At 44.3% G+C, this 26,398-nt stretch overlaps 1 protein-coding gene across 4 annotated transcripts in view; it reads right to left on the bottom strand.

Moving 5' to 3' along the window:
* LOC139263364 (neurolysin, mitochondrial-like) overlaps positions 1-26,398 on the bottom strand; it is a 55,331-nt gene that overhangs the window by 9,881 nt on the left and 19,052 nt on the right. For all 4 annotated transcript variants that reach the window (XM_070879344.1, XM_070879353.1, XM_070879363.1 and 1 more), the window contains exons 8-10: positions 24,436-24,802; positions 16,692-16,893; positions 15,630-15,816 (exon numbers count right to left, since the gene is read on the bottom strand). In XM_070879344.1, the coding sequence (XP_070735445.1) occupies positions 15,630-15,816; positions 16,692-16,893; positions 24,436-24,802 (756 nt within the window). The remainder of the gene's footprint in view (positions 1-15,629; positions 15,817-16,691; positions 16,894-24,435; positions 24,803-26,398) is intronic.

Below are 26,398 nucleotides of genomic sequence, written 5' to 3'. Positions count from 1 at the left end.
GGGTTAAAAGAGATGCGCTGTAGTTCTTAATTATCAATACTGCACTTGGACTAATATTGTGGAAGGGTAGCCGTTCGATTGCATTTTCCCAATTCAGAATAATTTAGGGAGGGAAATAAGGTCTTGCTCTCCAGTTAAGTGGAACACTTAAATAAAGGAGACTACAACAGTATGAGGACAGAGTTGGCTAAAGTGGACCAGGAAAATAGATTAAAGTATAGTACGGTTGATGAGCAGTGGCAGACATTGAAGGAGATATTTCACAACTCGCAAAAAAAATCTATCCCAATGAGATGGAAAGACTAAGAGAAGGGATAACCATCCGTGGCTAACTAAGGAAATAAGGGATGGTGTCAAATTGAAAACAAGGGCATACAATGTGGTCAAGACTAGTGGGAGGCCAGAGGATTGGGAAACTTTTAAAAGCCAGCAAAGAACAACTAAAAGAATGATAAAAAGAGGGAAGATAGATTATGAAAGTAAACTATGAAATATAAAAACAGATAGCAAGAGTTTCTACAGTACATAAAAAGGAAAAACGTGGCTAAAGTAAATGTTAGTCCCCTAGAGGATGAGACTGAGGAATTAATAATGGAGAACAGAGAAATGGTAGAGACGTTGAACAAATATTTTGTATCGGTCGTCACGGTAGAAGACACTAAAAACATCCCAATAGTGGATAATCAAGGGGCTAGAGGGAGGAACTTAATTCTATCACTATCACTAATGAAGTAGTACTTGGTAAAATATTGGGACTAAAGGCGGACAAGTCCCCTGGACCTGATGGCTTACATCCTAGGGTCTTAAAAGAAGTGGCAGCAGAGATAGTGGATGCATTGGTTGTAATCTACCAAAATTCCCTGGATTCTGAGGCTGTCCCAGCGGATTAGAAAACCGCAAATGTAACGCCCCTATTTAAAAAAGGAGGCAGACAAAAAGCAGGAAACTATCGACCAGTTAGCCTAACATCTGTCATTGGGAAAATGCTGGAGTCCATTATTAGGGAAGCAGTAGCGGGATATTTGGGAAAGCATGATACAATCAAGCAGAGTCAGCATTGTTTTATGAAAGGGAAATCATGTTTGACAAATTTGCTGGAGTTTATTGACGATGTAATGAGCAGGGTGGATAAGGGGGAAATCAGTGGATGTGGTGTATTTGGATTTCCAGAAGGAATTCGATAAGGTGCCACATAAAAGGTTACTGCACAAGATAAAAGTTCACGGGGTTGGGGGTAATATATTAAAATGGATAAAGGATTGGCTAACTAACAGAAAACAGAGAGTTGGGATAAATGGGTCATTTTCTGGTTGGCAAATTGTGACTAGTGGGGTGCCGCAGGGATCGGTGCTGGGTCCTCAACTATTTACAATCTATATTAATGACTTCAATGAAGGGACAGAGTGTAATGTAGCCAAGTTTGCTGATGATACAAAGATGGGTGGGAATGCAAATTGTGAGGAGGACACAAAAAATCTGCAAAGGGATATAGACAGGCTAAGTGAGTGGGCAAAAATTTGGCAGATGGGGTGTAATGTGGAAAAATGTGAAGTTATCCACTTTGGCAGAAAAAATAGAAAAGCAAATTATAATTTAAATGGAGAAAAATTGCAAAGTGCAGTACAGAGGGACCTGGGGGTCCTTGGGCATGAAATACAAAAAGTTAGTATGCAGGTACAGCAAGTAATCAGGGAGGCAAATGGAATGTTGGCTTTTATTGGAAGGGGGATAATCAAAGCAGAGAAGTCCTGCTACATCTGTACAGGATATTGGTGAGGCCACACCTGGAGTACTGTGTATTTAAGGAAGGATACACTTGCAATGGAGGCAGTTCTGAGATGGTTCACTCGGTTGATTCTGGAGATGAGGGGGTGACTTATGAAGATAGGTTGAGTAGGTTGGGCCTTTACACATTTGCGTTCAGAATGAGAGGTGTTCTTATCGAAACACATAAGATAATGAGGGAGGTCGACAAGGTGGATGCAGAGAGGATATTTTCACTCAGTGAAACTAAAACTAGGGGACATGGTGTCAGAATAAGGGGCCGACCATTTAAAACTGAGATGAGGAGGAATTTCTTCTCTCAGAGGATTGTAAATCTATGGAATTCTCTGTCCCAGAGAGCTGTGAAGGCTGGGTCATTGAATATATTTAAGGCGGAGATAGACAGATTTTTGAGCGATAAGGGAATAAAGGGTTATGGGGAGTGGGCAGGGAAGTGGAGCTGAGTTCATGATCAGATTAACCATGATCTTATTGAATGGCGGAGCAGGGTCGAGGAGTCAGGTGGCCTACTCCTGCTACTATTATGTTTTTAACACCCATCTGGCTACCTCATCTCCCCCATGTTGTTACCTGCAGTCTTCCCATATGGCAATTGCAAAGCTGTAGGGCGCAGAGGAAAAAGAAAAATGTTACAGGCAAAAAGAAGAGGTAAGAAAGAGGAGATTAGGGATGAGAAAAAAAGTAAGCAGACAGAGAAAAAACGATTAAAGAGGAGAGACTAAATGAGGAAGAGAAACAGAAATGGAAGTGGTCAGAGAGAAAAGAAAAGAAAATCAAAAGCGGAGTCATTTTTCCCTCTTTTAAAAAAAACTTACTTGAGGGGCATGAGAAGCTGAGTTTTTCTCAGCCTGAAAATGTTCGACAACCATGAATCAGCGAGTTTTGTTTCAAATTTATCAGCAATGAAAACTGACGTGAGAAAGCCTTAAGCAAGGCGAATTGGCAGGCCTATACAGTCCCTACCTTAATTTTGTCAGTGACGGCTATGCTACTGCCTCCTCCCTGAATGGTCAGTAAAACTCCCAAGAAAACTGACCTATACTTTGGCACCATGGGCTCAATTTCCCTTCTGATAACACTCTCTTTCTCGGTTTCAAATATTTACTTGCATTTGCCTTAAAGGATGCACTGGTCTCAGCCTCAGCTACTCGCTGTGACAAAGCACTCCATGCTCCAACGACTCTCTGCATTAACAAATTCCTCCTGTCCGCATTCTTATCGTCAGTTTTAAATTTCTGACAGCTCGGCTGGAGTTTCCAACCCGATCAAACAATCTTTCTCTATTCAGCCTATCAAAACACTTCATAATTTTTATATCCTCTATTGAATCGCAGGTAATGTTTATCCGATTATGCACCTGAGCCAACTTCTTTTCAAGGGATTAACACATGCAGACAGATTGTCGAATCATGTCACTCACTTTAGACTCCCCACCACATGCTGGCTGCACTGGGCCAATTTATTAAGAAATCCTATTGGAGACTCTTTATCAGAGCCATTATCAAATTAATATTGATGAGGTTTCCACTAAACTCTGCTTCCAATCAGAGACTGCAACCCTTTTCATCTTGAACAATGGCCCTGAAATTCCGGTTGGAAGCTTCTTTCGAATGAACACCTCCGACCAGAAAATTTTTACGAATTTACCTGGTGGTTCCAGAGGCGCCTCGGATTCCGGTGAGGAGGCCTTCTCTTCCCGCACTGTGGAGCGCACTCCTGTCCTCGAGGTTTGGACGCAGACGATGCAGTCACATGTGACTGCACAAGCAATCAGGTACAGTATTCCACAGCATTCTCATTAATAGCAATGAGAACTCTGTATCTACGAGTTCTCATTGATATTGATGAGAAAAAAAACACCACACCAAACATCATGATAAAAAATAAAAAACACACCTCACATAATTAAAATTAATTGAAATTAAAGTTAAAAAATGTCTTAGAAAAAAATATATTTTTCCGATTTTAAAAGTTTTTAAAATTAGGGTTTAAAATAAACTTACCGTAGTGGGCAGGGTTTTTAAACAATAAAATGTGGTAATATTTTATTTGACTATGTTTTTGTATGTTTTAAAACTCTTACTCCTGTAAAAGTAGGCTACACGCCTGCTTTTATCAGGCGCAAAAGTTTTCAGGACATCCGCCGGGCAAGGTATGGATAAATACCACAATCTTGCCCATGCGAAAGTCCTGGCTGTGGGGATACGGAGGATCTGTCAAGCCAGAACTTGACAGATCAGAAAAGCCAGTTTCAAGCGCATTGTACACTGAAACCGGCTTTTGCGATGCCTTCCAGGGTCCGTACACACACAGTACGGACACGGGGAGGCCGGGATTTCTAGGCCAATGTTTTAACCATTTAAGTTTACAGCACAGAAGGCGACCATTCGGTCCATCGCCTGTGTTTGTTCTTTGCTAAAGCAATCTAAAACTAATACCACTGCCCTGATCTTTCCCCGTAGCCCTTTCTCTTCCTCTGCTTCAAATATTTATTAAGTTTTCTGCTCTGGTAGAAACAGTTCCAGTATCTTTACAAAGCTGCTGTTAATTGGCTTCATTATTCAATTGTAATAGCACATAAGGAAAATCTCAAAGATGTCCTGTTGTAAATCTACACGAGAATTAAAACGTACAACATTCGGTTCGACCATACAATCAATACAGAAAGATGCAGCCAGTATTGCAAGGAATTAACATCCCACCTTTTCAGAGACTTATTTGATTTTGTTCTTTTAGAATCTTTTTCAAATTGCTAAGTTAACTAGAAAATAGACCACCAGGAATTGAATTCCGGTCAATGAAAAGACCTGTGGTAAAAAAAATATAGTACAATCTGGAAAATGACAGTAGACATATGCATATGGACATTCTGATCTTTTTGGCATACATTATATTTCACTTTTCAGTACATAAAATACCTCTCGTGATTCTTCCCTCCAGCTGGGACAGCTGCAGCCTCTGCTCAACTCTTCCTACTTGATGCAACTTGTGTTTAGCAGAGCAGAATTCAAACCTATATACATCCCCATTCTGCAATGCTGAACGTTAGGGCATTAACAATCAATATGCTATTCAAGATCTAGGTTGAGAAACTGAAGAAAAGTGGTGCTGGGCAGTGATAGAATGTTGCCACTCATCAGTGAGCCACTCGTCAGTGAGCTGTAATGAGTGAACACAAACTTAAGATAATCACAAAAATAAAGGAAAAGGGAGGTTAGAAAAACGTCTTTACACAGAACGGGTTAAGCATGTGGAACTCCCTGTCACAACCACTTGCTGAAGCAGAGTCCATAAATTATAATAAATAGTTAATTGAAAAAGAGGAATATTGAAGGGTGAGCACGAGAGTGGGATCAGACTAGATAACTCCTGGAGAAAAACACCAGTGCAGAGTTGACGGACTGAATGACCTGTAACATTCTATGATTCTATTCTATGTGTTGGAAAGAAATGCAAGTTTGTGAGAAAAAACAAACAACAGATTTGGTACGATAAAGTGGTTAATTTTTAAGCAGACTCAACTATTGGGGTAGTAAACATAACTGGGAACACAATGTAAAATTTCTCTCCAATCAATACATATGACAATCTCTGCTTTCAGACAGGCCAAAAAGGGGAAAAACAACCCAATTTCAAAATATTGGTATGGCAGAAGCTTTTTAAAATCTGTAAGATCAATTTTTAGTTTGGCATATAAAATACATTGGGCTAGATTTTACACTTTTGTGGAGATCGCCTAAAAATGGGTTTTCAGATCGCCGGCTTGTCGCCCATTTTCAAAGCCCCCAAGTCTCCAATTTTGAAATTGGGCGTTACCTCGAGTGATATGAAATGGGCGTTAGCTTTAAATCTCTCTGACCTTCTACCGTAAAGTGTCGCCGTCCTTAGCAATGGCATGGCAACACACGATTCAGGAGGTCAAGGGTCATCATGACATGCGCAGAAGAGACAGAGAGGGAGCAGAGAGGGACTGAAGGCGTGTGTGGGTGTGGTGTGGCTGCTTTGGGAGGAAGGAGGGAGAGTTTATAGCTTTAGAGCAAATAGGGAAACAAAAATTAGCTGTTACCAGCCAGATATTTGCCCGAATTTGGCCTATAATGGAGGGAGGAGGAGGAGGCATCACAGCACGCTGTGGAGACTGACACTGGAGAGAACAGTGAGCTGGGGGAGGAGCACATTGGAGGGCGCAAAAGAGCCAGGAGGTTCTCGGACGAGGCAAATGCCTCCCTCCTGCAGGAGGTCGAATGACCCTGAGATGATTTGACTCGGAAAGCGCACCCCAAAGGCCTACCAGAAGACATGGGCCGAGATAGCAGAAGTGGTCACATCGGCGACCAACAAGGTGCGTGAGGGCAACCAATATTGCAAACGATGGACAACCTTCTGGGATCCGCAAGAGTAAGTATTACATTTATTTACATGTACTTATGTATTTATATAATTTGATTTGTAACAGTCATGATTGACTATCAGCAGATGTGAGGTCTTTCACTTTTACCGGGAATGTTGTAGTCTAAGCCTGCGGTCATGGTGCACATCTTTTGGTAAAGAATGCTAATTATCATAATTATCATGATTACATCTGTCGGTTATGTGTTGTATCAGTCTCTGTGACAGTACCTAGCAATGATATCACGCAATTATCTCATGCCATGTCATCCTGTCACCTTTTACAGAAGAAGCTATCGATGATGAGGTCCATGCAAAGGCGAATGGGTGGGGGCCATCCAGTCATCTGCAAGATCACTGATATGAGCGGCTGCTCACACTTGTGGGGAAGCACCCCCAGACGGCCACGCAAGCATCTGCAGACCCTGAAGTGATGCAACGTGAGTAAAGTTTACACCATTGCGTGACGTAAAGTCAATAGATGCCACACCCACTCATATCTGAACAATCATATATGATAGATGATTTATAAAATTGTCCTATAAATAATGCTGGCCTAATGAAAATCATTGCAATGCAGAATGTGTTGATGGTCATGAAATGTGATGTCTGTAATGATTTTGATAGCGGTGGTGCTTTTATTGTGCATATGCTGTGTGTAGCGCTGGACTCACCTTGTGACCCCAGCACCCCCTTCTCCTCGAATAACCTCATTTGTGTTTTGCAGCTCAGCCAGCAGCGCGTCCCCAGAGGCCAGAAGGTGGGGACGCGGGGTCGGACTCGCCGGACAATTCTACAACTGGTGCTGAGGAGCTCTGATTCTCGCCCGTCAATCCGCTGGGTCTGTTCTCTACGATTGAGCGCGCGGACTTCGAGTCACCTGCATCGCCATGCTCCAGAAGCCATTCCACCCCAAGGCCATTGAGTGCTCCTCCGGTCATTCCCGCCTCCACTCTGGAGGTACCTGCCCCAAGCATCTTGCCCCAGGGCATTCCATGTGTCCCCAGGATGGCGTCGACCCCGTGGAGATTTCGTGGATGAGGCAGGTCTGGTCCACGAGCGCCACATGAGAGCGGAGAGATGGTACTGTTGTCCAGGAGGACTGTAGACATTGGTGACCAGATCCTTGAAGCATTGGGGGGCATATTCCGACAGCTGGCCGCCATGCCCAAGTACGTTCCGTGGATGGAGGAGGCCCTGGAGGCGATAGCCAGGAACACCGCTGGCACAGGCCTCCCAGTGGTCCCGGAGCGCGGCACTCCATCCCTAGGTTCCGCACCACCACTGTAAACGACAGATGAAAGGCAGGACCAAGATCCTGCTTCTGCATCAGAGAATGTTGCCCCCTTGGCACCCCCCGCTCCCGTACCCGTCCAACCACCGTCTCTGCCTTCATCCCCCCAATGAGGCACTGCCTGAGGAACTCTTTGGCCAGGCGGTGTGGAGCGAGGGGGGGGCGGGGGTAAGGGGTAGAGGTGGGGAGAAGGGGGGATGGGGGGGCGGGGGAGAAAGGAAAGTGAGGTGCATGTCCCCAGGTGATGGCTGTGTTATATCTCCATCTGGGTGTATGCAATTTGTATGCTTTGCATTTATATTCTGTGTTGCTGGACATGTTGACCATTTGATTGATGTCAATGGTCGAAAAAGTGGGGTGTGAGCGGGGGTGGAGTGTTTTTGGCCGTAATACTTATGATTTCAGATCAATGCTGGTATCAAAATTTTTTTATTCAACATGCCTTGGTCTGCATTGTCTCAGATAGCTGGACTGTCACACACTGGTGATTCCTCAACATGCAAGGGTTAAATAAAACTTAACTTCAATCAACTTAAACTTTAACCGGCACCAAAGTGATGCCCACCATTGATGTCTGAGCTGCACACACACAGTAGTGTGTCAGCGTCGTCACTCACAGCAACGTTCTTTCAGGCAAATCGTTCAGTTATCAGCTCCTGACGTAAAAGTCTTGCAGCTATGTAGCCACCACGGGCCCTTTCTTGCGGTCTGCAGTGGGGGGGCGTGGGCATGGTTGCATAGCCAGCCTGATTGTCTGGCCCTAGGTCAGCCTCCAGCCCCTCGTCCTCCTCTTCCTCGCTCTACTGAGGTGGAGCATCAGTCCCTTCTGGCAATTCTTGGCCCCTCCTGATAGCCAGGTTATGCAGCATGGAGCACACGACCAGGAAGTTAGCTACTTGCTCAGGGTTGTATTGTAGCTTCCCTCCTGAGTGGTCCAGGCATCTAAAGTGCTGCTTAAGCACAGTTATTGTTTTCTGGACCATATTGCGTGTCTCTGTGGCTCTGGTTGTATTGCTTCTCGGCCTCGGTGTGGGTGTCACACAGGGGGGAGGGGGTCATCAGCCAGGTGGGCTAGGCCATACAGTTATCACCAAGCATCCAGCATTGTCCTTGTGGCTGACTCTTAAACATGTCAGAGACAGCGCTCTCACACAGGATGTGAGCCTCATTGAAGCTGCCCGGACATTTGGCATTCACTGCCATTATTATCTGGTTGTGGTAGACAACTAGTTGGACATTCAGGGAGTGAAATCTTTTTCTGTTACAAAAAAGCTCTGGGTCCTGAGAAGGTTCCCGCATTGCGATGTGAGTGCACTGTTTTGCTCCCTGCATCCTGGGGAAGTTAGCAATGTGGTAGAATGCTCCAGCCCTGTCAGTCTGAGCCTCCGTGATCATGGGGAAGCTGATAAAGTCCATCCTAGGCACGTACAGGGCCTCTGCAGCATCTGCGTATTAATCGATGCAGGCTGAGAAATGGCTGGCCCCATTGCAATGAAAGTATAATAGCGATTGAACAGGAGCAATAATTTCCTCACTAAAATACACCTACAGTAAACCCCCAATAGTCCAGAGTCTGAAAATATTTCTGTTGAGATGGTCACTTCACCCAAGAAGAGAACTCCAGAATCAATCCAAACTCCCCCGAAGTTGAAGCATCCTTTTGATTGAATCACACCTGTGATTTAAAAATGGCGCCCACACCGCTGTGATTCATTCAGAACAGTTCCACTTTTTCTGAACGGTGTTTTGGGCGAGATGTGTGCGAGATGGCGAAATTGACGCGGGGCGATCTCCTGGGTGTTAGTTTCGGCAAATGTGATCTTTACAACAAAAAAAAGTGGGCGGTCGGTATTATTGAATCTCGGCGTTAATTATGTGCGGAAAGTAATGCTGGGCGATATTATGGCCGTTGGTTTCGCCCATTCTGATGATTCAGCCCATAAAAGTCGACGGGCGGAATTATTTTTCCCCGGCGTTAGGCACATGGGGAAAGTAACGCTCGCCGATAAGCGTCCGAAAAATGGGCATCAGTTTCCATTTTTTGGCTAGATGGACGATATCTGGACGTTATACATTCATTTCAGCGGTAAAATGGATGTTAAGTGGGCGCTTTGCATGCAAAAAAAGTGTAAATTCTAGCCCGTTATATTGAAACGTCAACATGCAGTGCCATGAATACACAATTGAGTCCTATCCTTGGGCACTGCACGTTGGAGTTTCAATATGATGTACATTTATGCTTATGGTCTACAGGACAGTAGTGATACCTGCCCTCCAAATGGCTGAGAGACGTGGACTATATAAAGTAGACACCTCAAAGCGTTGGAGAAATACCACCAGCGCTGCCTCTGCAAGATTCTGCAAATCCATTGGGAGGATAGATGCACCAATGTCAGCGTTCTTGCTCAGGTCAACAATCCCAGCATCGAATCACTGACCACACTCGACCAGCTCCATTGGGCGGGCCACATCATCCGCAAGCCTGACACAAGACTGCCGAAGCAAGTGCTCTACTCAGAACTCCGACATGGCAAATGAGCCCCAGGTGGAGAAAGGAAATGCTTCAAGGACATCTTCAAAGCCTCCTTGATTAAGTGCAACATCCCCACCAGCACCTGGGAATCCCTGGCTCAAGACTGCCCAAAATGAAGGAAGAGCATCCGGGAGGGCGCTGAGCACCTCGAGTCTAGTCACCGAGAGCATGCAGAAACCAAGCGCAGGCAGCGGAAGCAGCATGCGGCAAACCAGGCTCCCCACCCACCCTTTCCTTCTACCACTGTCTACCTCCCGTGACAGAGACTGTAATTCCCGCATTGGACTGTACAGCCACCCGAGAACTCACATTTAGAGTGGAAGCAAGTCTTCCTTGATTTCGAGGGACTGGGTATGATGATGGTGACATTTATGCCAAATAAAAAATTTCATCCTCCATAACAATTTCAGAAATGTCACGAATTATAGATGACTGGGTTCTGTTATGGTGTTTAAACCAACTTCTCTTTGCTAGTAGTTGGAGTTTAGAACAGAGCTATCAGCGTTTCCCTTTTTGCATGAGATTTGTTGGCGAGAATACCCAAAAATAGGTCAGGGATCTAGCTTCCTTTCCTCAATTTGTGCAAACATCACAAAGTTCAACAGCTTATCTGTAAGTGGAAGGTTGTGCGAAGGGTGCAGAGGGAAGCTGCAGAGAGCAAATTTGATATCCTGTACCAAAAAATGTATATTTGGTTACTTGCCGCTTCCTTCGCATTAATAATGTAGCCAGCACTTGTACACCTCCATGCTCCTCTGTCAGCTTAAATTGCTTATTCGGAGCCTGCTCTGCACTCCAACAAATTGCTCTGGTTCACATGATGTTTATTTGCACTTTCATTAGATAAGTGACCAATCACATTGCCGATGGAATGCTAATTGATGGGTTTTTTTCGTGCAGATTTTCTTCCCTGTTCCGTTTCTGATGGCTTGTCTCTCCTGTTCGGTTACCATTTCAGGGCATCAGTTTCCATCTGCTACCTCCCTCAAGAGGCCATTCTTCATGTGCGAGCCCAGCAAGTCTTTAAGGGAAGGCCGTTCAACGGGAGGGGGTGGGCACATTGCCAAAGCTTATCCAGTCTTCACCTAATGTTCACACATATGCACATTCCAGCAGGAATCACTGGATAGTGATCAGGAGCAGGAATCATTGCGTTTTTTTACCCTCCCTAACTCACCGCAGGGGTACTCAGGTGAGGCAAACCGCCACTACAGCTGACATCAGCAGACCCAGAGTTAAACCTGGGACTTTCTAGTCTATATGGCTCAGCTATACAGTGTCTCCTCATCAATTTGGTTCAGTAGCACACTGCATTTCAGTCGATATTGCTTGATTACACACGTTTTTCTCAACTACATGGTTTACTTACACATGGCTTCTAGTCTATACGGCACAGATACACACTGCATTCTAGTTTATAAAGCTCGGTCACACACTGCCTTCTCTGCTATATGACTCGGTCACACACTGCCTTTTCTTCAATGTTGCTTGGTTACAGTCAGTACAGTATTAACCGTTGAAGCCTAACATATTTAAGAATAAGTTAAAAACATTAAGATTCTTCCCTCCCTCTCTTCCCATCCCCACCAGCTCCCGCGCTCCCCCCCCCCCCACCCCAACACCCCCACTTAACTGGACAGGAAGGTGAGATGAGGAAATAAAATGTAACAAAGTTTATGGGAACTTTGATATCTTGTAGTTGATGATGTCTACTTACTCTCATGGGGCTGTTGGGATCTGTACCTTCCTCTTGGAAAGGGGTGGTTAGGGTTCTTAATTTTATGGATTTATTGGGGGTATTTTAACAATTTTCATGACCTTGTGAACAGCAAACCTTTGATCAGGAAAGTTGTATTTCACAGGAAGGATTTCAAAACAATTATAATGGCCCTGAAATTCTGACCGGAGAATTTTTACGAGTTTACCTGGTGGTCTCGGAGGCACCTGCGATTCCGGTGGGCAGGCCTTCTCTTCCCATGCTGTGAAGCGCGCTCCCGGCCTCGAGGTTTGGACGCAGAAGGTGCAGTCAGGTACAGTATTCCACAGCATTCTCATTAATAGCAATGAGAACTCCGTATCTACGGGAGCTTGACAGATAGGAAAAAGCCGGTTTTCAGCGTATGCTCATGGTGCGCTGAAAACCGGCTTTTGCGATGCCTTCTTGGGTCCGTACACACTCCGTACGGACCTGGGGAGACCGAGATTTCCAGGCCAATGTTGTTAATGCCTGTTAAATAATTGCTCAACAAATGGCGGGGCCGAAATTTAGTCCCGCCGGAAAGCTGGCGCTCCTTCCTTTTTCTTTTTATAAAAGAGTTTTTTTACCGTTGTTTCGGAAGAGCTCCCCTCGTTCGCGAAATTCACCTCTTTGTCTTTTTTTTTGAATCGGCCAAGAAGTCGGTCACACAGGAGGTGGAAGTGCAGCGGTAAGTGCTGGGGAGCGGCGGAAGTGGAGGCGGGACGGATTCTCTGCCGTTGTCACTCAGCAGTGGAGCCATTGTGCCTCTGTATCACCACCTATCTCGCCTCAGTCAGTCGCGATCGGACACTGGACCACCAGGGAGGGTTTTGGCCGGCTAGTGGCCTGGCACCCAAGAGGAGGTGCCAGACTTCCTGTTGGCGGTACAGTCGAATCCTGGGACACAATAGTTCATCCGACATGAAAGTCAGCTGGCAAAAAAAATAAAATGGCGGCCGCGGCATTGGGCCCTCACCTTTAATGGCCGCCACACAGCCAGGGCAGAGAGAGAGCATACAAGGTGCACCAATAGAAAAAGCTGTCGGGGGCACCACTCGGCGGCAATAAGATTTTGCTCGCTAAATTTCGCGGGAGGTGGGGGGTCCCGGCGGTGTGCGCACTGATGACGCATGCACGCCCTGTCGGCAGCGGCGGGGCGGAAGTGGGGATCGCCTGAAAAAGCCCCGAGCTGAATTTAGGTTGCGGCGGCCATTCGACCAAAAAGAATCGGCGGCCGCTCGACTCCACTGCGTGGCCGCCGCAAACAGGTGGTAACGGGCCTTATTGGGGAGCTGAATTCCAGCCCCGTAGACCTTTGTCTCGAGAGCTGCCGGGGTCTTGGGTTTCATCATTTGGTTGGTCTTTTGTGCTGTTTTCAGGAGGGATCTCCTTTGTTGGGCATTCTTCAACCGCGCTATAGATAGAGCCGATATTGTTTTGTGTAATATCAAGGGTATTATGCAATCCTAGCTCAATTGGTAACACTCTCACCTCTGAGACAGAAGGTGTCGGTTCAAGCCACATTATCAAGGCTTAAGCACATAATCTAGGCTGATGCTCCAGGGCGGTACTGAGGAAGTGTTGTATTTGTGGAGGTCAGCCTTCAGATGAAAAATTAAATCAAGGTCGATGTGAAAGATGCCACCCATGATACTATTCAAAGAGGAACAGGGAGTATCCTGGCCAGCAATTTTCCCTCAACCAAAACCACCAAAAACAGATTAGTCAGACATCTCATGGTTGTTTGTGGATATCGCTGGTGCAGAATGGCCAACACATTTGCAAATGTAATACTCACTGAACTTCAAAAAGTACTTGACACTACAGGAATGAATTACAGAGAACAGCATTAACTGCCAAATTAATCAAAGCAAAATACTCGATATCCTGAAGGGAGTGTGAATGCAAGTGCCATTTCCCACCTGTTACTACATTTTTTTTTTCTTGCCAAGGGAGTCAAGGGGAGCAGGCAGGGAAGTAAAGTTGAGTCCAAGATCATATTGAATGGCGCAGCAGGCTCGAGGGGCCAAATTGCCTACTCTTGCTTCTATTTCTTATGTTCAATTGTCTCCCCTCCTTTGCTGGAGGGGATGACTCCTCACCATAGGCATTGATTACTCCCTCCCCTCCCCCATCCTGTAACCTGCCTAAATGTCCATTATTTTTCTCGATCCTGCACTTACACACGTGTTTCCAAGAGGTGTCAGTGGATAACATCCTGTGGTGGGAACCATGGCAGGCTTTTGGTGTGTCCTTAACCTGGGGTGATGTTGCCAATTGTTGTACTCCTCCTGCTAACCTGCACATATCAGCTAACTCAGCACAAAGCGGGAACCGAACCTGGGACCTTCCTTATCTGTATAACTCACTCATTGGGGCCATCAGGAAAGATCTGGAAACCCATCTGCTTGATGAACACACCAAGCTTGGGGGAGGGGGAGGATGGGGGGTGGTGGGGGGCAGACACCACTTGTTGTTTCCCTATAACTACTTCTCTATGCAGTGAGGAGATTGTTCATTTCATTATTCTACTCCCCCCCCCCCTCTCAATAGTTTGTTCCCTGTTCTCATGAAGGTGCTGCCTCTTCCACAAATACCCAATTTTTATATGCAAACCTAAATAGTGAATAGAGGGCATCACAACTGAGTCCAATCTTGTTCTCACTCGAAGTGCACACATTTATATCTTTCCATCAAAAACAATCCTGGCTAATTATAGCACCCCTCCCCTATACCAGTGGCACCAAGGCCAACTCTAGCAACCTACCGTTGCCCTGCCTGAGATTATCAAAACCCCCTGCTGACTTGAGGATCCAACCTGGGATCTTGTGCTCTGCATAGCTTAGAACCATAACACTCGATGCAATTACCCATTAAGGCATGTATTTAATACAAAAACGCCTCGCAGTAGTGAACTGCATTCATAGCAAGACTCCAGCAGCTGATTTATTTTGGTAAAGGGTTGACTAGCTGGAGAAGATCCAATTCTTCGAAGTATAATTAAAAAAAAGACTTGCATTTACATAGCCCCTTTCACGATCACGGAACTTCCAAAATCGCTACCAAAAGCCAATTAAGTATTTTTTTAAAAATATAGTCACAGTTGTAATGTAGGAAATGTGGCAGCCAATTTGTGCACAGCAAGCTCCCACAAACAGCAATGTGATAATGACCAGATCATCCGTTCTTGTTATGTTGATTGAGGGCTAAATATTGGCCAGTACTCTGGGGATAACTCCTCCGCTCTTCGAAATAGTGCCATGGGATCTTTAACATCCACCTGAGAGAGCCGACAGGGTCTTGGTTTAACATCTCATCTGAAAGACGGCATCTTCGACAGTGCAGCGCTCCCACTGCACTGGAGTGTCAGCCTAGACTTTTGTGCTCAAGTCTCTGGAGTGGGACTTAAACCCACAACTTTCAGATTCAGATGCGAGGGTGCTACCAACAAATACTGACAACACCTAATGTATCGGCCGCGGTAACATAGTTGTTATGGCACTGGGCTAGAAACCCAGATGACATGCGTTTAAATCATGAGAAATGTTAGTGAAAGCTGTTAGACTGTTCTATAAAAACAAACTGTTTCATGAATGATTTTCAGTCTGGCCTACTTTATGCAGTTTACTCTTAATTCACTCTCAAGTGGCCTAGCAAGCCACTTAGCTTCAAAAACAATCAGTGTAAAGCAATGCCTTCAACAATTCAAGAAGGCAGACCACATCCTCGGGGCAACTAGGGATGGACAATAAATACAGCATTTCTCATATGCTGAGAACAGAATTTAAAAAAAGTTATTTAATCTCACAGCAATCAAGTATCACTGCTGCATAGAAAAGCATTTTCATACTATTGAGTTATATCTGATCTTTGTGTAATTTACTTCTTACCAGCATTAGCTTGTCTCGATTCAATAAGTTTCTCAAGTAAATCATCTGGAATAGGACTCCCATCTTTATAATGTTGTGACATTCTCTTGAGCGGTTCCTTCTCCCAAACCCAGTTTTCTAACATCTGGGAAGGTGCCTCCACAAAATCGGTCTCCACATTAGTTCCACTAAACATGGCAAAATCAGCCTGCAAAATATATTCAATTATCAATGTGCTAAATTTCTTTGAGTACTTAAGTAGTTTGTTAAAAAAAAAACAATGAAGTTTTATATTACATTTAAAATAATAACAGGTTTAAGACAAACAAAACAAGCAGGGCATTTGGAACAATGAAACCAGATACCAAACAGATATCCAGGCAGATAGTTCATAAGCTGAACTTCTGATATTCACAATGTCACTTTTATTTCTGAGCTTCTGCAATGGTATTATGTAAAACAGCATCGTTTCACAGTCTCTGCTAATCCATTTAGAGGCTGTTCAGTTTCTCGCTTCACATGACGTTTCCATTTTTGGGGACATGATCCCTACCGGATTTAAATATTGAGCCAATGATCCCTCCAGGAAGGGTCACACAAGTCTGGTAGTCCTCACTTGGTCAGGCAAAGACAGGTGAGGCCATATGGTTCAAGTCCGAACAGCGATAGTAGGGCAGAAAAGGCAAAGCATCTATGATGTCATGCAGGACTAGAAGTTGGAGAGACTGGCGATTCGGTGATTCTATTACTACCAGAACCAACTGCTCTGAATAACTAGCAACCACTGTCCTCCAGAAATAGTTGGAGGATGAGGACAGATGAAGAAAAACTTGCATTTATGCATTGCATTATTATATTCACACGACATTCCAAAGTACTTTACAGCTAATGGATTACATTTTAAAGTGCAGTCACTGCTAACATGACAGCAAAGTCACACAAACAACAAATGCATTAATGACCACGTCATTAGCGGTAGTTTTTTTTTTACATCGGGGGGTGGAGGGGGGGCAGGGGCAGGTGGGTGACGAGATGGGTGAAGGAGTCCCAAAATCTATATTGAAAAAATTGTAAAGTGGGTACCTGGGCACAGATCTGGTGCATGACGTGCCCAAATTCATGGAAGTAAGTCTCAACTTCCTCATGCTGGAGGAGGGAGGGAGCATCAGGTGTCGGTTTGGTAAAATTTGTTACCATAGCTGATATTGCCATTTGTCTGGTTCCATTGGGCAGTAGGCATCCAGGCTGGAGATCAAAACAAGCTGCATGCCCGTACTTTCCATCTCTGTAACAGAAGGTCCACAGAGCAACTGATGTAATTATAAGATTAAAATGATAACAGGATCAAATCAGACCAGAGATATCTGGTAAGCATAAGATTACTACTGTGCATTATTACACTATTACAGTAGCATAAATATTTCTAACACTGATAACAACTTGCCTTTATATAGCACCACCAACATACATAGATATCCTAAGGCACTTCAAAGGTGTAATTAAATCTTCATTGTATATAACAAGCATATATTATATGATATATGTAATACAGAAGGACATATAAAAAATTCATCTTAAGTCATGTGACAAAACTCTTCACATCTCTTGAATTTAATCTTCTAATTGCACTAGACTTACTGAATCCTGTGGGATCATATACTTTCACAAATCATTTAATTATAATTTCCCAATTCCATACTTCTGATTGTATCAAGTAGCACTTTTTCTAATTGCGGTGATATACATCATCCGATCGAAATCTAAATATTGATCCAATTAACTCAGAAGCAAATAAAGCCTTTTTGTGCTTTTTACATAAAATATATAGATTATTCTCATCATGTCTGTACTGTTGGCATTAATAATGGGAATTGTTAGAGTCTAGAGTGATGCGAGTGAGACTCCCAATGTGATGTGCCACTAAGTAGCAAAACGAGCCTGAGCACGTGATTTTCCTAAATAGAGGTCTGCCTTAACCATTCTTTTGGGAAGAGATGTGAAGCCGACACAAGGTCCTTCCCATAGTGAAGGAGCTATAGTCCTCATGTCATTGGCCACATAGAGTTCTGTTAGAGTAAGTTGTTGACCTTTGAAAGAGGTGGCTAGAAAGATAATGGATGCACTGGTTGTCGTCTTCTAAAATTCTGCAGATTCTAGAACGGTTCCCCCGGATTGGAAGGAAGCAAATGTAACCCCACTATTTAAGAAGGGAGGGAGAGAGAAAACAGAGAACTACATACCAGTTAGCCTGACATCAGTAGTAGGGAAAATACTAGAATCTATTATTAAGGACATGGTAACATGGCACTTAGAGTAAACATGGATTTATGAAAGGGAAAGCAGGAATGGGGTACTGAAGTTGCATGTTCAGCCATGAACTCATTGAATGGCGGTGCAGGCTAGAAGGGCCGAATGGCCTACTCCTGCACCTATTTTCTATGTCTATGTTTCTACGTTTGATAAATCTATTAGAGTTTTTTGAAGTTGTAACTAGCAGAATAGATGAGGGGCAACAAGTGGATGTGGTGTATTTGGATTTTCTAAAGACATTCTATAAGGTGCCACACAAAAGATTATTAAACAAAATTAGGGCTCATGGAATTGGGTGTAATATACTAGCATGGATTGAGGATTGGTTAATGGGCAGAAAACAGGTCATTTTCGGGTTGGCAGGGCTGTAACTTGTGGGATGCCACAAGGATCAGTGCTTGGACCCCAGCTATTCACAATCTATATCAATGATATGGATGAGGGACCAAATGAAATATATCCAAGTTTGCGGATGATACAAAGCTAGGTGGGAATGTTAGTTATGAGGAGGATGCAAAGAGGCTTCAATGGGACATAGACCAGTTAAGTGAGTGGGCAAGAACATGGAAAATGGATTATAATGTGGGGAAATGTGAAGTTATCCACTTTGGTAGGAAAAATAGAAAAGCAGAGCATTTTTACATGGTGAGAGATTGGGAAATGTTGGTGTTCTGAGGGACCTGGGTGTCCTTGTACATGAGTTGCTGAAAGTTAACATGCAGGTGCAGCAATTAATTAGGAAAGCAAATAGTATGTTGGCCTTTATTACAAGAGGATTTGAGTACAAGAATAAAGTCGTCTTATTGCAATAAAGACAATCTGGAGCATCCGTGATGCTGAGGATGTCATGAATAGCACGTTTAGTGAGTTGATCACACCGCAGGCAAAGGTTATACAGCCAGATAGAGAATGGGTGACCATCAGGAAGAGCAAGGGAAGGAAGGTAGTGCAGGGGTCCACTGGGGTCACCTCCCTCCAAAACAGATATACTGTTTTGGATACTGTTGGGGGAGATAGCTCATCAGGGGAAGGCAGCAGCAGCCAAGTCCATGGCACCAGGGGTGGCTCTGCTGCACAGGAGGGCAGGAAAAAAGAGTGGGAGAGCTATAGTGATAGGGGATTCTATTGTAAGGGGAACAGATAGGTGTTTCTGCGGCTGCAAACGAGACTCCAGGATGGTATGTTGCCTCCCTGGTGCAAGGATCAAGGATGCCTCGGAACGGCTGCAGGGCATTCTGGAGGGTGAGGGGGAACAGCCAGCTGTTGTGGTGCATATAGGTACCAATGATATAGGTAAAAAACAGGATGAGATCCTACAAGCTGAATTTAGGAAGTTAGGAGTTAAATTAAAAAGTCGGACCTCAAAGGTAGTAATCTCAGGATTGCTACCAGTGCCATGTGCTAGTCAGAGTAGGAATGGCAGGATAGTTAAGATGAATACGTGGCTTGAGGAATGGTGCAAGGAGGAGGGATTCAAATTCCTGGGGCATTGGAACCGGTTCTGGGGGAGATGGGACCAGTACAAACCGGACGGTGTGCACCTGGGCAGGACCGGAACCTATGTCCTAGGGGGAGTGTTTGCTAGTGCTGTTGGGGAGGGGTTAAACTAATATGGCAGGGGGATGGGAACCTATGCAGGGAGGCAGAGGGATGTAAAATGGGGGCAGAAGCAAAAGGTAGGAAGGAGAAAAGCAAGAGCGGAGGGCAGAGAAATCAAGGGCAAAAATCAAAAAGGGCCACATTACAACATAATTCAAAAAGAACAAAGAGTGTTAAAAAAAACAAGCCTGAAGGCTCTGAGTCTCAATGCGAGGAGCATTCGTAATAAGGTGGATGAATTAACTGTGCAGATAGCTGTTAACGGATATGATGTAAGTGGGATTACGGAGACATGGCTCCAGGGTAACCAAGGCTGGGAACTTAACATCCAGGAGTATTCAATATTCAGGAAGGATAGACAGGAAGAAAAAGGAGGTGGGGTAGCGTTACTAGTTAAAGAGGATAGTAAGGAAGGACATTAGCTTGGATGATGTGGCATCTATATGGGTAGAGCTGCGAAACACCAAAGGGCAGAAAACGTTAGTGGGAGTTGTGTACAGATCACCAAACAGTGGTAGGGAGATTGGGGATGGCATCAAACAGGAAAATAGGGATGCGTGCAATAAGGGTACAGCAGTTATCATGGGGGACTTCAACCTACATATTGATTGGGCTAACCAAACTGATAGCAATACTGTGGAGGAGGATTTCCTGGAGTGTATAAGGGATGGTTTACTAGACCAATATATCGAGGAACCAACAAGAGAGCAGGCCATCCTAGACTGGGTCTTGTGTAACGAGGGAAGATTAATTAGCAATCTGGTTGAACGTGGCCCCTTGAGGAAGATTGACCATAATATGGTAGAATTCTTCATTAAGATGGAGAGCGACACAGTTAATTCAGAGACTAGGGTCCTGAACTTAAAGAAATGAAACTTCGATGGTATGAGACGTGATTTGGCTAGGATAGACTGGCGAATGATACTTAAAGGATTGACGGTGGATAGGCAATGGCAGACATTTAAAGATCACAAGGATGAATTACAACTATTGTACATCCCTGTCTGGTGTAAAAATAAAACAGGAAAGGTGGCTCAACTGTGGCTAACAAGGGAAATTAGGGATAGTGTTAAGTCCAAGGAAGAGGCATATAAATTGGCCAGAAAAAGCAGCAAACTTCAGGACTGGGAGAAATTTAGAATTCAGCAGAGGAGGTCTAAGGGTTTAATCAGGAGGGGGAAATAGAGTATGAGAGTAAGCTTGCAGGGAACATAAAAACTGACTGCAAAATCTTCTATAGATATGTGAAGAGAAAACGATTAGTGAAGACTAATGTAGGTCCCTTGCAGTCAGAATCAGGTGAATTCATAATGGGGAACAAGGAAATGGCAGACCAATTGAACAAATACTTTGATTCTGTCTTCACCAAGGAGGACATGAATAACCTCCCGAAAATACTAGGGGACCAAGGGTCTAGCGAGAAGGAGGAATTGAGGGAAATCCTTATTAGTCGGGAAATGATGCGAGGGAAACTGATGGACTGAAGGCTGATAAATCCCCAGGGCCTGATAGTCTGCATCCCAGAGTACTTAAGGAAGTGGCCCTAGAAATAGTAGATGCATTGGTGGTCATTTTCCATGGACTCTGGATCAGTTCCTATGGATTGGAGGGTAGCTAATGTAACCCCACTTTTTAAAAAAAGGAGAGAGAAAACAGGGAATTATAGACCGGTTAGCCTGACATCGGTGGTGGGGAAAATGCTAGAATCAATTATTAAAGATGTAATAGCAGCACATTTGGAAAACAGTGGCAGGATCAGTCCAAGTCAGCATGGATTTATGAAAGAGAAATCATGCTTGACAAATCTTCGAGTTTTTTGAGGAGGTAACTAGTAGAGTAAATAAGGGAGAACCAGTGGATGTGGTGTATTTGGATTTTCAAAAGGCTTTTGACAAGGTCCCACACAAGAGATTGGTGTGCAAAATTAAAGCACATTGTATTGGGGGGTAATGTATTGACGTGGATAGAGAACTAGTTGGCAGACAGGAAGCAAAAAGTGGGAATAAACGAGTCCTTTTCTGAATGGCAGGCAGTGACTAGTGGGGTGCTGCAAGGTTCAGTGCTGGGACCCCAGCTATTTACAATATACATTAATGATTTAGATGAAGGAATTGCATGTAATATCTCCCAAGTTTGCAGATGAACTAAACTGGGTGGCAGTGTGAGCTGTGAGGCGGATGCTAAGAGGCTGGCAGGGTGACTTGGACAGGTTAGGTGAATGGGCAAATGCATGGCAGATGCAGTATATTGTGGATAAGTGTGAGGTTATCCACTTTGGTGGCAAAAACAGGAAGACAGATTATCTGAATGGTGACAGATTAGTAAAAGGGGAGGTGCAACGAGACCTGGGTGTCATGATACGTCAGTCACTGAAGGTAGGCATGCAGGTACAGCAAGCAGGAAAGAAAGCAAATAGCATGCTGGCCTTCATAGCGAGAAAATTTGAGTATAGGAGCAGGGAGGACTTATTGCAGTTGTACATGGCCTTGGTGAGACCACACCTTGAGCATTGTGTGCAGTTTTGGTCTCCTAATCTGAGGAAGGACGTGCTTGCTATTGAGGGAGTGCAGCGAAGGTTCACCAGACTAATTCCCGGGATGGCAGGACTGACATATGAAGAAAGACTGGATCGACTAGGCTTATACTCACTGGAATTTAGATGAGGGGATCTCATAGAAACATAAAAAAATTATGACGGGACTGGACAGGTTAGATGCAGGAAGAATGTTCCCGATGTTGGGGAAGTCCAGAACCAGGGGTCACAGTCTAAGGATAAGGGGTAAGCCATATAGGATAGAGATGAGGAGAAACTTTTTCACCCAGAGAGTGGTGAACCTGTGGAATTCTCTACCACAGAAAGTTGTTGAGGCCAGTTCGTTAGATATATTCAAAAGGGAGTTAGATGTGGCCCTTACGGCTAAGGGGATCGGGGGTATGGAGAGGTGGTGAGAGTGGGGTACTGAAGTTGCATGATCAGCCATGATCATATTGAATGGCGGCGCAGGCTCGAAGGGCCGAATGGCCTGCTCCTACACCTATTTTCTATGTTTCTATGGGCCCACGTTTCCACACGATTAAAAAACGAGAACCCCTCCGAGCTGGGCACCCGTTTTTCGCGCCTAAAACGGTGCCTAAAAAAACAACGCGCTATTCTCGAGCGCCTTGCAGCTCCATGTCTGCCTGGCGCGGCGTGCAGGGGGCGGAGCCTACCACTCGCGCCGATTTTGTAAGTGGGAGGGGGTGGGTACCATTTAAATTAGTTTTTTTCCTGCCGGCAACCCTGCGCGCACGCGCAGTGTGAAGGAAACATTGGCACTTGGCCATTTTTGTAGTTCTTTGTAGCTGTTTAATTTTTGAATATTTTTTAATAAAAGCACATAGCCATCAGCACATCAGCACTGAGGCTTCTTGCAGCCTTCTCACTGTCTCCTTCCCGCCCGCCGTCTGGAATGGCTTCCTCCCCCCCCCCCACTGCGTTCGGTCGGTCGATCGGGCCCGCACTCCCTCCCTCCCGCCCGCCGTCGGGAACGGCTTCCTCCTCCCCCCCTTGCCGTCGGGAACGAACGAACGAACTTATGAGGCTGGCTGAAGCACTTTCACACAGTTGGGAAGATGGTTTATTTAATCTTTTCTTTGCTTATAAATTTTTTATTCAGGTTGGATTTATTTGTATAATATTTGTCGAAGTATAAATAAGGATTTATTGTAGAATTTAATGACTTCCCTCCCCCCCCCCCCCCACCCGCCCCCCACCTCGTTCTGGACACCTAATTTGTAACCTGCGCCTGATTTTTTAATGTGTAGAACAGGTTTTTTCAGTTCTACAAAAATCTTCACTTGCTCCATTCTAAGTTAGTTTGGAGTACGTTTTCACTGTGGAAACTTTGAAATCAGACGTCAGTGGCCGGACACGCCTCCTTTTGAAGAAAAAAATCTGTTCCAAAGTAGAACTGTTCTACCTGACTAGAACTGCAGAAAAAAAAATGTGGAGAATTGCGATTTCTAAGATAGTCCGTTCTCCACCAGTTGCTCCTAAAAATTAGGCGCAAATCATGTGGAAACTAGGGCCCAGAGTTTCGAATTATATAGGGCCCACACCTGGAGTATGGAGTACAGTTTTGGTCTTCTGACCTAAAGAAGGATATACATCCCAAGGAGAGTGCAACGAAGGTTCACCAGACTGATTTCTGGGATGGGGGGACTGTCCTATGAGGAGATTGAGTAGACTAGGTCTATATTCACTCGAGTTTAGAAGAATGAGAGGTCATCTCATTGAAACATGCAAAATTCTTACAGGCTTGACAGAGTAGATACAGGAAGGATGTTTCCCCTGACTGAGGTGTCTACAACCAGGGGACACAGTCCCAGAATAAGGGGTCGGCCATTTAGGACTGAGATGAGGAGAAATTTCTTCACTCAGAGAGTGGTGAATCTTTGGAATTCTCTACTCGAATGCCATGGAGTCTCGGTCATTGAGTCGTCAAGACAAGAGATCGATAGATTTTTGGATATTAAGGGAATCGAGGGATATGGGGATAGTGCAGGAAAGTGTTGAGGTAGAATATCAGCCATCATCTTATTGAATGGCAGAGCAGGCTCGAGGGGCTGAATGGCCTACTCCTGCTCGTATTTCTTATGTTCCAGCTACATGTGTGGCACCAAAGAGTGGGAAAAAAATGTAAGAGACACTCCACAAAAATGGTACACACACCATTATATAAAAAAAGCATTCAAAGTATCTGAGGAATGGCAGGAATGTAAACAGCTTCATCGTTCAACTTTAAGGTTCTGGTAATCTTGAGTTTTGCACTGATTCAATTTAAGTTTTAAAAACGCCTTCCAAATACTGATGTGACAAACTGAGTCAACTGATAAGTGTTTTATCTTGTTGAAATCTTAAGGATGTTAACTGGCATACCTTGGATAGAGGTCGAGATAAAACTGACCCAGAACATTACTCGTAGCAGTATCCTTGACAGTGTAGAGAGTTACGCTCTTATGCCAGGTATGAGCATTCTCTAACTGATTGAAAGTCAGTCCCAACAATTCTTGGTAGATTTTCATTAATGTTGCAGTCACTACTTCTATAGGGAAGAACTCCTTCAGATAATTCTGGTCAACAGAATATTTGATTTTCTCAGTCTGTGCCATATAATAACGCATATCCCACGCATTTATTTTGTTATTGAACTCGAATCCTCGCTCTTCACATTCTTTCTTCTTTAAATCTAAAATGAAACGCCTCTCCTCCTCACCTAAAAGTTTCAATTTCTGATATAATTCATCTGCAGAGCAAAAGTAAGGCAACGGATTACAAGTTGATTTCAGATTACAAACTATGCTGCACTCCAACCATTTTGTTGATCGCACCGAGAATAAATTTCACGGATTGACATTCTTGGCGCAGAGCATTGTGTAATGGGAGCATTTATTATAAATTCCGGTACGAAGATCATCATGCTACAAGTACAACATCTCAAATCCGGCAACCTCGGGACCGAGACCGTGCCGATTTTCGGATTTTTCCGGACTTCGGACAAGAAAATCAAGAGCATATGTATGCTACCGAGACAGACAAAGTACTAATGGTGTCGTGGGTCGGGTCAGGCCGGGTCGAAGGTCATTCGGCAAGGCACGGATCGATCGCACGCCATTTAAAACATAGCGGTGAAGCTAATAATTAGTCCGGCCCGTTGGTTTTTGGGCAATAATTACGAATTTTATTTTACTGATTATCAAATGGGATTTTCTCAAAAATGTCCGGTTTTCAGACTATTCCGATTTTACGACAGCCAGATTTGAGACGTTCTACCTGCAAGTTTGTTGCTCACACTATTTCTTCTCTATTAAAATGAATGGGCAGAATTCACGCGGGCTGCAAATCAGATGTGCGAACCGCTGTGCCTGAATTCCCAATGAGCTTCTGTTGTGTAGAAACACTTTTAGCAAGGTGAATACAACATAACACACCGCCTGAAACACAGGAATGTACAGAATTAGAAAAGCTCACTGGAGTTTCAGTGCCTAGGAATGATCATATCCCACAATACTTCTCATACTCGTCTTCACACTTTCTTTTTTTTTAATATTTATCCAACTATCGCTTGTATTTGCTGATACAATCAGCCTTCAATACATTCAGTGCCTTCTGTATAGTTAAATCTAAACTCTCTTTTCATACCATCTTTTCTAGAAAGAAAAAAAGAAAAAAACCTTGCAATTATATAGCACATTTCACAACCACCAGACGTTTCAAAGTGCTTTACAGCCTTTTGGAGTGTCGAAGGAAAAGGTTTGAGGTCGTGCCTATTTCAAATTGTGATTATGCTAAACGTATTGACAGTCCACCCATTGCCTCAAATTTACAATTCTAATCCATGTATTTAAATCCGTTCATGGCCTCATCCCTCCTTGCAGCCCTACAACACTCCCTCCCTCCCTCCCTTCCTTCCACTCTATTCCTTTGGCCTCCCTTTGCTCCACCATTGGTGGCCGTGCCTTCAGATGCCCAATCCCATTATTGAGTTCCTTCCCTAAACCCCTTTATCTCCCCATATTCTGTAAGACCCTCTTTAAAACCCACCTTTCTGACCAAGCCTTGGGTCACCTTTCCTAATATAACCTCCTTTGGTGCAGCATCCATTTTCTGAACTATGCCTCTGCGATGTGCCTTGGGATGTTTTTCCACATCAAATGCAAGTTATTGTTGTTTATCTTGTCTACACCCATTAGGAATTTGAACACTTCAATAAGGTAACCTCCGAGACTTCTCTCCAACTTCTGCTGCCTCTCCTCGTGACTCGGGTGCCTAATCCCAGCTATCAATTTAGTTGCCCTTCACCGCACCCTCTCCAATGCCTGGATGTCTTTCTCATAATATA

The sequence above is a fragment of the Pristiophorus japonicus genome, chromosome 1 (genome assembly GCF_044704955.1).
Source record: "Pristiophorus japonicus isolate sPriJap1 chromosome 1, sPriJap1.hap1, whole genome shotgun sequence".
NCBI classification, from domain to species: Eukaryota; Metazoa; Chordata; class Chondrichthyes; family Pristiophoridae; genus Pristiophorus; species Pristiophorus japonicus.
Note: the sequence above shows the minus strand (reverse complement) of the source record. Positions and strands in the feature narration are given on the sequence as shown.